At 50.2% G+C, this 12,244-nt stretch overlaps 1 protein-coding gene across 1 annotated transcript; it reads right to left on the minus strand.

The window, feature by feature from the left end:
* Positions 1-2,624: 2,624 nt before the first annotated feature.
* Noto (notochord homeobox) lies at positions 2,625-6,495 on the minus strand. The gene is made up of 3 exons (XM_052718976.1): positions 6,117-6,495; positions 5,046-5,260; positions 2,625-3,133 (listed from the first exon to the last, which is right to left on the minus strand). The coding sequence occupies exons 1-3, from the start codon at positions 6,493-6,495 to the stop codon at positions 2,987-2,989; spliced, it is 741 nt and encodes a 246-aa protein (XP_052574936.1). The 3' UTR covers positions 2,625-2,986.
* Between the last annotated feature and the right edge of the window lie 5,749 nt (positions 6,496-12,244).

A 12,244-nucleotide genomic window follows, 5' to 3' on the forward strand; every position in this document is an offset into this window, starting at 1 on the left:
CATGCTGGCCTGAAACTCACAGAGATCAACCGGCCTCTGCCTCCTGAATTTGATTTTTTTTTTTTTTTTGAAGATTTATTTATTTTGTATACAGTGTTCTGCCTACATGTATGCTTGCAGGCCAGAAGAGGGCACCAGATCTCATTATAGATGGTTGTGAGCCACCATGTGGTTGCTGGGAATTGAACTCATGACCTCTGGAAGAGCAGTCAGTGCTCTTAACCTCTGAGCCATCTCTCCAGCCCCTGATTTTTTTTTTAAGTGAGCCAGTTGGGGCTGTGTTTGCCATATAAGTGTGAGGACCTGAGTTTGAGCCCCAGTGCCATGTAACAGGCCGGGCATGGTGGCACACATTGGTAATCCTAGGGCTGGGGAGGTAGAACGAGGATGATACCTAGGGCTCCCTGGCCAACTAGCCTACTCAAATGGACTCGCTCTAGGTTTAAGAGGAGAACCTGTCTCAAAACACAAGGAGAGCGGTTAAGACATTTAGTGTTGACCTCCTCCCTCCAGTAAACACATATACATATGCAGACACACAATGAGTCAGTTGTTCCTGAAGGAGACAGCTGTGGCTGGATTCCTTGATGAACAGGACTTTTGAGTCCAGCATTCAGAAGGATTTCCCTGAGGACATGGACAGAGACAGGTTTCAATTTTTTAATTTCTCTTTTCGTTACCATTTTTGTGAATTTTTAAGGTTTTTTCATTTTTTTTTTTTTTACATGTATGAATCTTTGCCTACATGTACGTGGTGCCTGCAGAAGTTAGAAAAGTGCTTTGGATCCCCTGAACTTGGGTTATATGGTTGTGAGCTAAGAATCAAACCCCAGGTCCTCTGCAAGAGCAACAAGTGCTTTTAACTGCTAAGCCATCTCTCTGGCCCCACTTTGTTTGGTTGGTTTTTTGTTTTTGTTTTTTCCCAGACAGGGTTTCTCTGTGTAGTTTTGGTGCCTGTCCTAGATCTTGCTCTGTAGGCCAGGCTGGCCTCGAACTCACAGGGATCTGCCTGCCTCTGCCTCCCGAGTGCTGGGATTAAAGGTGTGTGCCACCACCGCCCGGCCAGCCCCATGTTTTTTGTAAAATTTTGGTTTTCTTACAGTAACTTTGTGAGTGTGTCTGTATGTGGGTGGGTGTGTGCATTGGGGAAGACAGTTCTCTCCTTCCATCATGCAGGTTCCAGGGATCAAACTCAGATCAAACAAGAATCTTGTTTGTTGAGGCTTCTGCCAGCCCTTGTTTTTGACATACCAGCATCTCACTGTTTACTCTAGGCTGGCCTCAAACTCACTATGGTAGCTCTGGCTGACTTCAAGTTCACCATCCTTCTGCCTTAGCCTCCCTACTGCTAACACTACAGGTCTTCAGCTAGGGCGGTGGTGGTGAATGCCTTTAATCCCAGCACTGGGGAGGCAGAGACAGGCAGATCTCTGTGAGTTCAAGGCCAGCCTGGTCTACAGAGTGAGTTCCAGGACAGCCAGGGCTACACAGAGAAACCCTGTCTTGGAAAAAAAAAAAAAAAAAAAAAACTACAGGTCTGCACTACCCTCTCAGATCCAGAGGATGGCTTCTTGAGACAAGGCTCTGGGTTCCCTTTAACCTGCCATTTAATGTCTACAAGTCGTTGGGGTTTTTTTGTTTTTGTTTTTGGTTTTGTTTTTCAAGACAAGATGTCTGTGTTTAACAGTCATGACTGTCCTGGAACTCACTCTGTAGACCAGGCTGACCTCGAACTCTGCCTGGCTCTGCAGTGCTGGGATTAAAGGTGTGCATCACCACCACCACCACCACCACCACCACCACCACCACCACCACTACTCCTGGCTAAAGTCCACTGTCTTGTGTGCCAGGACTTTTGAAGCTCAGCTCCTACCATCCACCTTCCTTCCTCTTTCCTCAGGAAACTGGGCCCTGAGAACGACCTCATAGAGGAAGATCAGGCCTTCTTTCTCCCCATCACCTCCCCTTAGCCCAGGAACTGTGGATGAACAGTCTGCACTACAGAAATCAGCTCTTAAATGGTGGAGGCTGACTTCATGAGAATAAGCTCTCAGCAGGCTTCCTGGCAAGAACTGAGCAGGGTGAGAGGGTCGTCCGGGGAGGAACTATGTTGTCAGTGCTGGGTGAAAAGGTGCGACAAAAGGAGGTCAACATAAATTTAGGGGAAAAAGGTCGGCGCTTCAGAGAAAAAATTGGTGGGCAAAGTAGTATATTGCTCCAGGGAAACAATTACATAACCTGAGCTCATGTTGAAACTGGTAACAGACAAAACAGAAAACGTTGGGCAAAGTATGGCGGCTTTCACCTGTTATCTTAGCACTAGAGAGGCTGAGGCAGGAGAGCTTCCATGAGTGTGAGGTCAGTCTGTGCCACATAATGAGAATCTGTGTCAAAAAAAAAAAAAAAGCTGTCATCCCAGCATGTGGGAAGTAGAGGCAAGAGCATCAGGAATTCAAAGTCATCCTCAGATACAGAGGTGGGTGGAGAAGATGAAGAGGAGTAGGGTTGAAATGTGGGAAATTGTACCAAGTAGGCTAAGCAACATGCTTCCTTCCAGACTCCAGGGAGAGTCTTCCACACCCAGATGATCATCCAGGGAGGTCCCTTCTCCACAGCGAGGCCAAGAAAGAGTGGATTAATCCGTCCTCAGAGCAGAGCTGGGAAAGGTGCTTCCATTCCCTAGGTGACAGGACCTTTAAACCTCACCGGTTCCACACCCTGACCACGGGGCTTGCACTCTGTAAGTGCTTTACAGACCTCCTATCACCCGGGAGAGATGTGTAAGCTGTGAATATACCTGCTATCCTAGCCAAGGACGTAGATCATCCCATTAGTCTGCTCCCAGGGATCTCTTGTTTGATTGTTCAAGTACATTTGGTGTCCTTTGACCTTAAGGAAGCTCTTCACTGAGATGTGGGACTGGGAGGTGGTCCAGCAGGTGGCCCAGGAAGAAACTAGCCCACATAGCATGCCTCTGGCTCAGTCCTTAACTGCCAGCTCCTGACTCAGCATCTCCACTCTGGATGTTGCCATCTGAGCTGCTGGAGGGCTCTTCCATGGCAGAGGAGGAAGGAGATTTCAGTTTTTGCTGCTTCTGATACTTCACCCTGCGGTTTTGGAACCAGATCCTCACCTGTAATTGGGGGCAGTGGACAGGCATCAGCATTTGGCCAGCAGGCCCCTCTTACCCTCCACTCACTTCCGGAGCTGCCCACCTCTTGCTGTCTGGACAAAAATCTGTTCTTCCTGACAAGCATCTCCTCCAAAAGGCCATTCCTGTCACCACCCGTTCACCCCTGGTGTACCTTTGTTGTTTTGTGATGGAATCTCATATCACCCAGGCTAGCCTCAGACTCACTGTGTAGCTCCGGATGACCTTGAACTCCTGGTCCTCCTGCTTCCACCTCCCAAGTGCTGGGATTACAGGTGTGTGCCACCATGCCCCGTTTTATGTGGTACTGGAAATTGAATCCAGGACTTCGTGCATTTGAGACCAGCACTCTATCAGCTGAGCTATGCTCTAGCCCCCAGCGAGCGCTTGTGACTACAGTGTGCTGTGCTATTATACTAGGTGACCGTGACAGTGGTGAGAGAGGCAAGGTCCCTGTCCCCTGGAGCTCACCACCTAGTGAGACTCAGAAGATATAAGTGGAGGCACAAACAGAGGCTCGGGTTGGGTGATCTCCTTGAGGAGAAGGTCCATCCTGGTGGGGACAAAGAGAAGCAGACTGGGTAGAGCAGATGATGGTATTTAAACCATGGCTATAGATGAGACGAGATGGCAGGAAGTCCCAAAGGGAAGAGTAGCCTAGAAAGGAGACAACCATGGCTGGAGAAGTTGGAGGAAGGTCAAGAGGAGAATGTGTCCAAGTCGGGGAGGTGTAGTTAATCATGAGAGCCGTGAAGCTCAGGAGTCAGCTGAGGGGAGGAGCAGGCTTGTTGGCTATGACGACTTGGATGTTTTGATGAAACAGAGGGAAAATCATCACGTTCATGTTACTTCAAGAGACACCAGAGAGCCGGGATTTGATCAGTTGGTAGAACACTGGTCTAGCACACATAAATCTCCGGATTTGACACTCAGCACCATGGTAAACGCGTGTCATCCTAGCATTTGGGAGGTGAGGCAGGAGGATTAGAAGTTAAGATTATCTCTGGCTATGTAGCAGGTTCGAAACCAGCCTGGGATACATGAGAACTTGTTTCAAAACAGACAGGCAAACAGGCAGACAGACAGACAGACAGACAGAAAGACAGACACACACACACACACACACACACACACACACACGGAAAAACAGTGAATGGAAGAGAGGACAGGACGGGAGTGAGCACAGCAACTCCTAAGAAGTTTGCCCACAGTGGGACAGAATAATGGCACAACAGCAGGGCAATATGGGGCCAAAGGAACAGTCATAACCTAAATATCGAGTCTCTTGAATACCCACTTGGTTTTGCTGACGGCCCTTGTTTAGCATGGAAACACTCAGAAGGTACTAGAGGAGGCTGGGGAAATGGCTCAGATGGCCCAAGTCTCAGGCTTGCCAAGAGCAGAGTTCAGATCTCCAGAAAGTCACATGAATGCCAAGTGGCCCACCTGTAACTCCAGCCTCAGCAAGAAGAGACAGGATCCCCAGAGCAAGCTGGCCCCACATGGACCAGCTCTGGGTTTGATTGAGAGATTCTGCCTCAGCCAACAAAGTGGAAGAGCAACTGAGAATGATTCCTGACATCAACTTTGGGCCTCCTCCACATGCACACACACTGGCACACAAGTGTGCCTGCACACATGCAAAAACATGCATACACATATGCAAAACACACAGGAGAAATAAAAAGGAGCAAGGACTAGAGGAACATTAGGTTTGTAATGTGACTCCAAATAGGAATATTATATGACATAGGGAATGTGTAAACCATTAGGGCCTTTCCCCCCAGCATCCTAGTCCAAAAAAAAGGTCATGTCTTCCTCCCGTCCCTTACTACGAGCCTATCAGAAGGTGGTGACAATCCCCACACAGCCTGAGCCCAGTCCCTGTCCTCACCTGGTTCTCTGTCAAGTGCAGCCTGGCAGCCAGCTGGGCCCTCTTCTTCCCTACCAGGTTGTGCTGCTTTGCAAACACTTTCTCCAGCTCCTCCAGCTGCTGCAAGTTAAACATCGTGCGGACCCTCTTTTGGTGTCTCTCTGTGTCCCGAAGGTCCATGGTAGGTACCCAGCCCAGAGGGCTCCAGAGGCGTGGACAGTAAGGCCACTCGGAACCTAAAGAATGACCAACAGCAGAGGAAGTCAGCCACCTGCCCCCTTCCCCGCCCCTACACACACACCGTTGAGGAGAGAGAACTCACAGACTCCAAAGCTCTCCCCTCCCCTTGGCCAGGCAACTTAGGGCAGTGGGAAGACGCTGTACAGAAATAACCCCGAAAAAGCCGGGCAGATGACTCAGTAAATCAGTAAAGGGCACAAGACTGGGGACCTGTATTCTGATCCCCAGCCCAAAGGAAAAAAAGAAAGCAGCAGGGCTGAGCTTGTGGAGACAGGTGGGTGCTTGGGGAGCTTTTCGGCCAGCCAGTCTAGCCAACTGACAAGCCCCAGATTAAGTGAGAGGCCCTATCTCAAAATTAAGATGGAAAAGGACTAGAGAGATAGCTTGGCAATTACAAGCAATCGCTGCTCTTCCAGAGGACTCAGGTGTGGTTCCCAGCACCCATGTCCAATGGCTTACAACCACTTGTACTTGTAACTCGCTCCAGGGAATCCGATGTTTTCTCTGGCCACCTCAGGTGTACACACATGGCATACATTCACACATACACATAAATAAAAGTAAAAGCATCTTTAAAAAAATAAGGTGGAAAGGTATTGAGGACACCTGATATTGACCTCCGGCATCCACACCCATGTTCACTCACCTGCATACATATGAATATACATTAAAAAAATAACCTGGAAGTGTAAAAGAGCCAGAGAAATAGGAAGGAATGTGTGAAAAGCTGTCTTCTGAACTTGACATGGTTGTTACAGCGCTGTGATTACAGGCACACACCATCGCCCCTGGCTAACTCTAGGATTTCCCTTCGATGCCATCTGCTACGGCTTCCAAGCTCCATCCCTGTACCTGTGAGGCTGAGGCCCTGCTGGCAGAAGAGGCGAGCCACGTTCAGTCCAGGCACGCAGGGCATGGAACACAGCGGGTCGATGCCCATGCTCAGGTAGGCGGGCAGCCAAGTCGCTGCGGAGCACACCCAGGGCAGGACCGGGTACTGTGACAGGGAGCTGAGGTTCAGACTGGCGCACGAAGAGAGCTGCAGAGGGGTGGCAGCTGTCTCACGGGTCTCGGGTCTCGCCAGGATGGCCTCGACAGAAAAGGAGGACTCCAGGCGTCCCCGAGCTAGGCGCGGGACCACTGGGGACGCAGCCACGGGACAGGGGCCCAAGCGTCCCCGCTGGACCTCAGCGCCTGAGGGAACAAGCTGCTGGGGCTCTGGGCCGGACATGGCGCGACCCCTGAGGGCACCTACACTGGAGGAGAGCGGGAGGACCTTCCCGGCTGTGCAAGGAGCTCAATAGGAGAAAGAGACCGCCCTACTAACCGGATAGAAGACTTGTGAATCAGGATCCTTCGGACCAGCTGGTCGCCAGGGCTTTTAAATTTAGCGGGTGGGAGGAGGCGGAGCGAAGGCCAGACTTAATCTTCCCAGAGTGAGGCCAGGCTGCTGAAGTCCCCGCAGTAGCAGTAGGTTGCATCCCACCAGGGGGTGGGGTGGGGTGGGGTTAGGGGGTGGAAGGCGGAAAGGGGATTTCCTCCACCCTGGTGCTTTGCGGGAAGGACTTTGAGCTTACTATATAGCTCACTATGGCGCCCTCCCCCTCCTCCTCCCTCTTTTATTTTAGAAGGTCTTACTGTGCAACGCTGGCTGTCCTGGAACAGACTATGTAGATCAGGCTGGTCTTGAACTCACAGAAATCCATCTGCTTCTGCCTTGTGAGTGCTGGGATTAAAGGCATGCTCCACCATACCCCACCCCCACCCTTCTCAATCTGTAGTCCAGGCTGGCCTCCAAATCACGAGTCATGGCAGAATCATGGCAATCCTGCCTCAGCCTCCCAAGTACTAGGATTACAGGCTTATACCACCGGTGCTTGGCTTCACTGTGGCTCTCTGGTGATCCTAGATGTAGGTTCTCTGCCCCTGCTTAAGCTATCTATGATCCCAGTCGTGTGTATCGTGACACCCCCCCCCCCCCCCGCCCCGCCCGCCTGCTGTGGGGAACAGCGGTCTCAGGAGGATGGGGCAGTGCCTACTGTCTTGTTTTCCTAATCTTCACCCCTTTCCCAAATAATTTTGGGCGCTGCCTCGCTGCAGCTGGGACTGCGCCTCACACTTGCTAGGCAAGCACTCTGCCAGGAGCTCCTGGGAGAGCCCTCTTCAAGGCAGAAGCCCTGCTTAGATTCACATAAGGGCTGGAATTTTAAAATGTGTAAACTTTTTATCCATAAGCACAATGAAAAATAAACTTCCTAGACTCCTCCTCCTCCTCCTCCTCCTCCTCCTCCTCCTCCTCCTCCTGCTGCTGCTGCTGCTGCTATCAATTTCTTTTCGATCTTTTTGGGAATGTCCTTACCCTCAGCCCAGGGTCTCTCTAGAAAGGTCTTTCCTGTTGGCATGCTGACACTTGGGATGCTGGAGAAGGAGAATCTAGAGTTCAAAGCCAAGCCTGCTCTACAAAGCAAAACTCTGTCAGAACAAGAAAGAAGGGTAAGTAAGCAAGGGGTCATGGTGACACTCTCCGATGATCCCAGCACGTGGGAGGTGGGGCAACAGGACCAGAAGGTCAAAGCCATCCTCAGCCACACAGAGAGTTTGAGGCCAGCCTGGGCTACATGAGACATTGTCTCAAAAACTCAGAGGCTTGGAGAGATGGTTCAGAGGTTGAAAGTCCCTGCTGTTCTTGCAGAGGACTGGGCTGGAGTCCTACGACCCACTTGGTGGATCCCATTTAATCCCAGCACTCATCAGGCAGAAGCAGGTGGATCTCTGAACTTGAGGCCAGCCTGGTCTATATAGTGAGTTCCATGCTAGCCTGGTCTATATAGTGAGACTCTGTCTTTTTAAGAGAACTAGACAGGTGCCTGGGGAAATGGCACAGTAGATAAAGCGCTTTCCAAGCAAGCGTGGAGGGCCTGAGTTCAAGTTTCCAGAGTCACATAAAATCAGATGTGTCAGCAAGTATCTGTCGTCCTCAGAGTTCCCATGGGGAGACAGGAGTCAAAGAGGGTGAAATCCCCAGAAACCCCAGGGCCTTAGGAGAGAGGGGGAGAGAGGGAGATGAGAAAGAGAGAGAGTTCTTGTTTCAGACCAAGTGGAAGGGGAGGACAGACAGCCAAGTCTGTCCTCTGAGCCTCACCATACAGGCACCATGGCACTCATATATACCGCGCGCGCGCGGGCGTGCACACATTTTGAAAAAAAGAGAAGGGGGAAAGGAGGGAGGGGTGGGAGGAAGAGAGAAGGAAAAGAAGGAAAGTGGGCAGGACTAGTTCTCGGCAGGCAGTAAAGAGAAAATGGCCCATGATAAAAGTGAAAACAAAGGCAGCACGTATAGTTTAATTAACATCAGGCCCGCAGGGCACTAGTCAGAGTCAACTGGTAACACCTGCGAGGTCCCCCAGGTCTAGTGGCCAGCAGAGGAGCCAAGGTCAGACACTTCGAGGTCCCCCAGGTCTAGTGGCCAGCAGAGGAGCCAAGGTCAGACACTGTGAGGTCCCCAGGTCTAGTGGCCAGCAGAGGAGCCAAGGTCAGACACTGCGAGGTTCCCAGGTCTAGTGGCCAGCAGAGGAGCCAAGGTCAGACACTTCGAGGTCCCCCAAGTCTAGTGGCCAGCAGAGGAGCCAAGGTCAGCAGATACAAATCACAGATGGACAAAGGGGCTTCAACATGTGGACCACCCCAAACTGAACAAGCAGTACGTGAGTGGTTCCTGATTATCTACCTTGTGAGCCTGGGAACATGACATGTGGACTCCCATTGGTCTGGCCTGGGAGAAGCCTAGAGAATTAACCAGTCTCTGTAGAAACTACCTCCAGCCTTTGCCCAGTTTCTGCTGGATGCCCTATTAAAAGCCCCTACAAAGTGGCTCTGTAGTTTTCTCCTCTCTTGGAATCCCTCCTAATCTTAGAAGTGTCTCTCATTCCCAGCCTCCCCCACCACCACCACACCGCCTTACTTTCTCATTTTCCTCAGTTTCCCTTAATAAACTTCCGCTTACTTTGTTTTGTTTACTCCCATGTGCTCCAGTAATTAATCACCATTGTCCTGAGACTGAGACTAGCCACTCAAGAGCCAGTTTTGGGACTGAGCATGGAGGCACACGCCTTTAATCCCAGCATTTGGGAGGCAGAGGCAGGCAGATTTCTGTGAGTTTGAGAAAGAAAGGATCTTCCTATATTCAGCAATTTACATTATTATTATTATGTGTAGGGTAGTCATTTGTGTCCCAACTTTGCAGACTCATCAGTCCTTTCTGGCTGTGTCTTTGGATAAATTGCAAGTTACTATTTGTATTTACCATCTGCAAAGTGGAGAATAATAGTGGTTACCCTGGCTTTGAGGTTGGGCTTGAGTGAGGTAAATCATGCAATGCTTTAGAACTGGTCTGGAGTGTGGTGAGCACTGGGCTGTGACGGTGGAGTCCCAGTTCCCAGGCTCTCCTGGCCTTCTAGCTTCCCAAGTCAATGCCTAGCACTAAAACTGCACCAACATGTTGCAGCTGGTTCCATGTCACCCTGTGGTCCAGGGCTATTTGGGACATAAACATGCTCCTCTGCTTTGCCAAACAGAGGTAGAAGGAATCTTCTTTTTTTTTTTTTTTTTTTTTTGGTTTTTCGAGACAGGGTTTCTCTGTGTAGCTTTGTGCCTTTCCTGGGACTCACTTGGTAGCCCAGGCTGGCCTCGAACTCACAGAGATCCGCCTGACTCTGCCTTGCGAGTGCTGGGATTAAAGGCGTGCGCCACCACCGCCTGGCAGAAGGAATCTTCTTGAGCATGCACCTGATGTCCTAGTTGACCCCAGTCAAAGCAAATGGGGAGGAAGTTCCAGTCCATCACTGAGGGAAGTCAGGGCAGGAACTGAAGCAGAAACCATGAGGAAGGAGGAACACTGCTTACCTTGCCTAGGGATGGTACCTCCCACAGTGGGTTGGAGCCTCCTACATCAATTAGCAATCAAGAAAATTTCCTACAGACACACCCACAGGACAATCTGATGGAGGCATTTCCTCAGCTGAGGTTCCGTCTTCCCAGGTGACTCTAGCTTGTGTCATGGTGACAATAAAAACTATCCAGGACACCTCTCCTGCCTTCTGAGCAGCCCAGCAAGAAAGTGAAGGTCTAGGGATGTGGCGACTACATGTGGGAAGCCCTGGGTTCAATCCGCAGTACCTCATGAAAACTGGGCACAGTGGTGCACGCCTGCAATCCCAGCGTAGTGGGAGGGAGAGCAGGCAGATCAGCAGTTCAAGGTCATCTCTGGCTACATAGGAGTTTGAGGCCATCCTGGCCTACACGAGACCCTTTCTCAAAAGAGCAAAAGCAAAAGGCTAGGGAGGTGGCTCAGCAGTTAAGCATGTATTGCTCTTGCATAGTACCAGAGTTCAATTCCCAGCACCCACACTGAGCGGCTCACAATTACCTTTAACTCCAGCTCCAGGGGATCTGGTGTCCTTTCTGGCTTCTACAAGCTCTCTCCTCTCTCTCTCTCTCTCTCTCTCTCTCTCTCTCTCTCTCTCTCTCTCTCTCTCTCTCTCTCTCTCACAGACACACACACACACACACACACACACACACACACACACACACACACATACACACCTGGGTTCTACCTCTTTGCACCTTCACCTTCCCAGGTTTCTGCAGATGTAAAATGGCAGTTTAGTGCAACTATCTGGGTTGGTGGCACACTTTCTCAGGGTCTGTATCTTGAGCTGCCTTCTCCAGGACCTTGATTCTACAAGTACCCAGTGATGGTGGAGATAGATCTGTCTGTTACAGGTCATTCCACAAAAAGGACCTGACATCTCTAGATAAAAGTGGAAAACTGAGCCGGGCGGTGGTGGCGCACGCCTTTAATCCCAGCACTCGGGAGGCAGAGGCAGGCAGATCTCTGTGAGTTCGAGGCCAGCCTGGGCTACCAAGTGAGTTCCAGAAGAGGTGCAAAGCTACACAGAGAAACCCTGTCTCGAAAAACCAAAAAAAAAAAAAGTGGAAAACTGCTTCTATGACAGGCAGAATTCAGGAGTATGGTTTCCCAGCCTCACTAGCACCTGGACATATATATCTCCCCTCATCCCAATCATCGATCATGTGTGTGTGTGTGTGTGTGTGTGTGTGTGTGTGTGTGTGTGTGTGTGTGTGTGTGTTGCTTGTTTTGTACATGGTGTATGTGTGTCTGGTATGTGCACATGAGTATGCAAGTGTGTGGGCCCTCGGTTAGACGTGCAGAAGCTAGAGAAAGACATTAGGTGTTTCCCCCTATTGCTTTCTGCCTTATTCTGTATTAGTTACTTTTCTATTGCTGTGATGAGATGCCTTGACCAAGGCAGCCTATGGAAAGAAGGGTTTATTCAGGCTTACAGTTCCAGAGAGTTAGGGTCCATGATGGTGGAGCTAGCATGGCAGCAGGCCAGACATGGCGCTGGAACTGAAAACTGCTCCCATCTTAAACCACAAACACAAAGGAGAGAGAACTGGGAATACTGTGTGGCTTTTAAAACTCAAAGCCTAGGGACTGGAGCGATGGCTCAGCAGTTAAGAGCACTTTGCTCTTGCGGAGAGCCTGGGTTTGGTTTTCAGCACCCACATAATGGCTCACAACCATCTGTAACTTCATTTCCACTGGATATGATGCCCTCTTCTGACAACCAAGGGCACCAAATATGCATGTGGTGCACATATATGCATGCTGGCAAAACATAAAACAAAAAATAAATTGAGTAAATCTAAAAAAAAATTCTAAAGCCTACCCCCAGTGACATGCTTCTTCCCAGGCCACACATAAACCTCCCCAAACAGAGCAACCAGCTGAGGACCAAGTATTCAAACATCTGAGCTTGTGGGAGACATCCTCATTCAAACCATCTTTGCTTTGATAAAGGGTCTCTCCAATAACCTCTTGGGATCTCCCAAGTGCCGAGGTTCCGGGCACTCACAGTTGTGCCTGGCTTTTTAAGCGGATGCTGGGAATTCAA

Source organism: Peromyscus californicus, unplaced genomic scaffold (assembly GCF_007827085.1).
Source record: "Peromyscus californicus insignis strain IS unplaced genomic scaffold, ASM782708v3 Scaffold_6__1_contigs__length_162567912, whole genome shotgun sequence".
Lineage (NCBI taxonomy): Eukaryota > Metazoa > Chordata > Mammalia > Rodentia > Cricetidae > Peromyscus > Peromyscus californicus.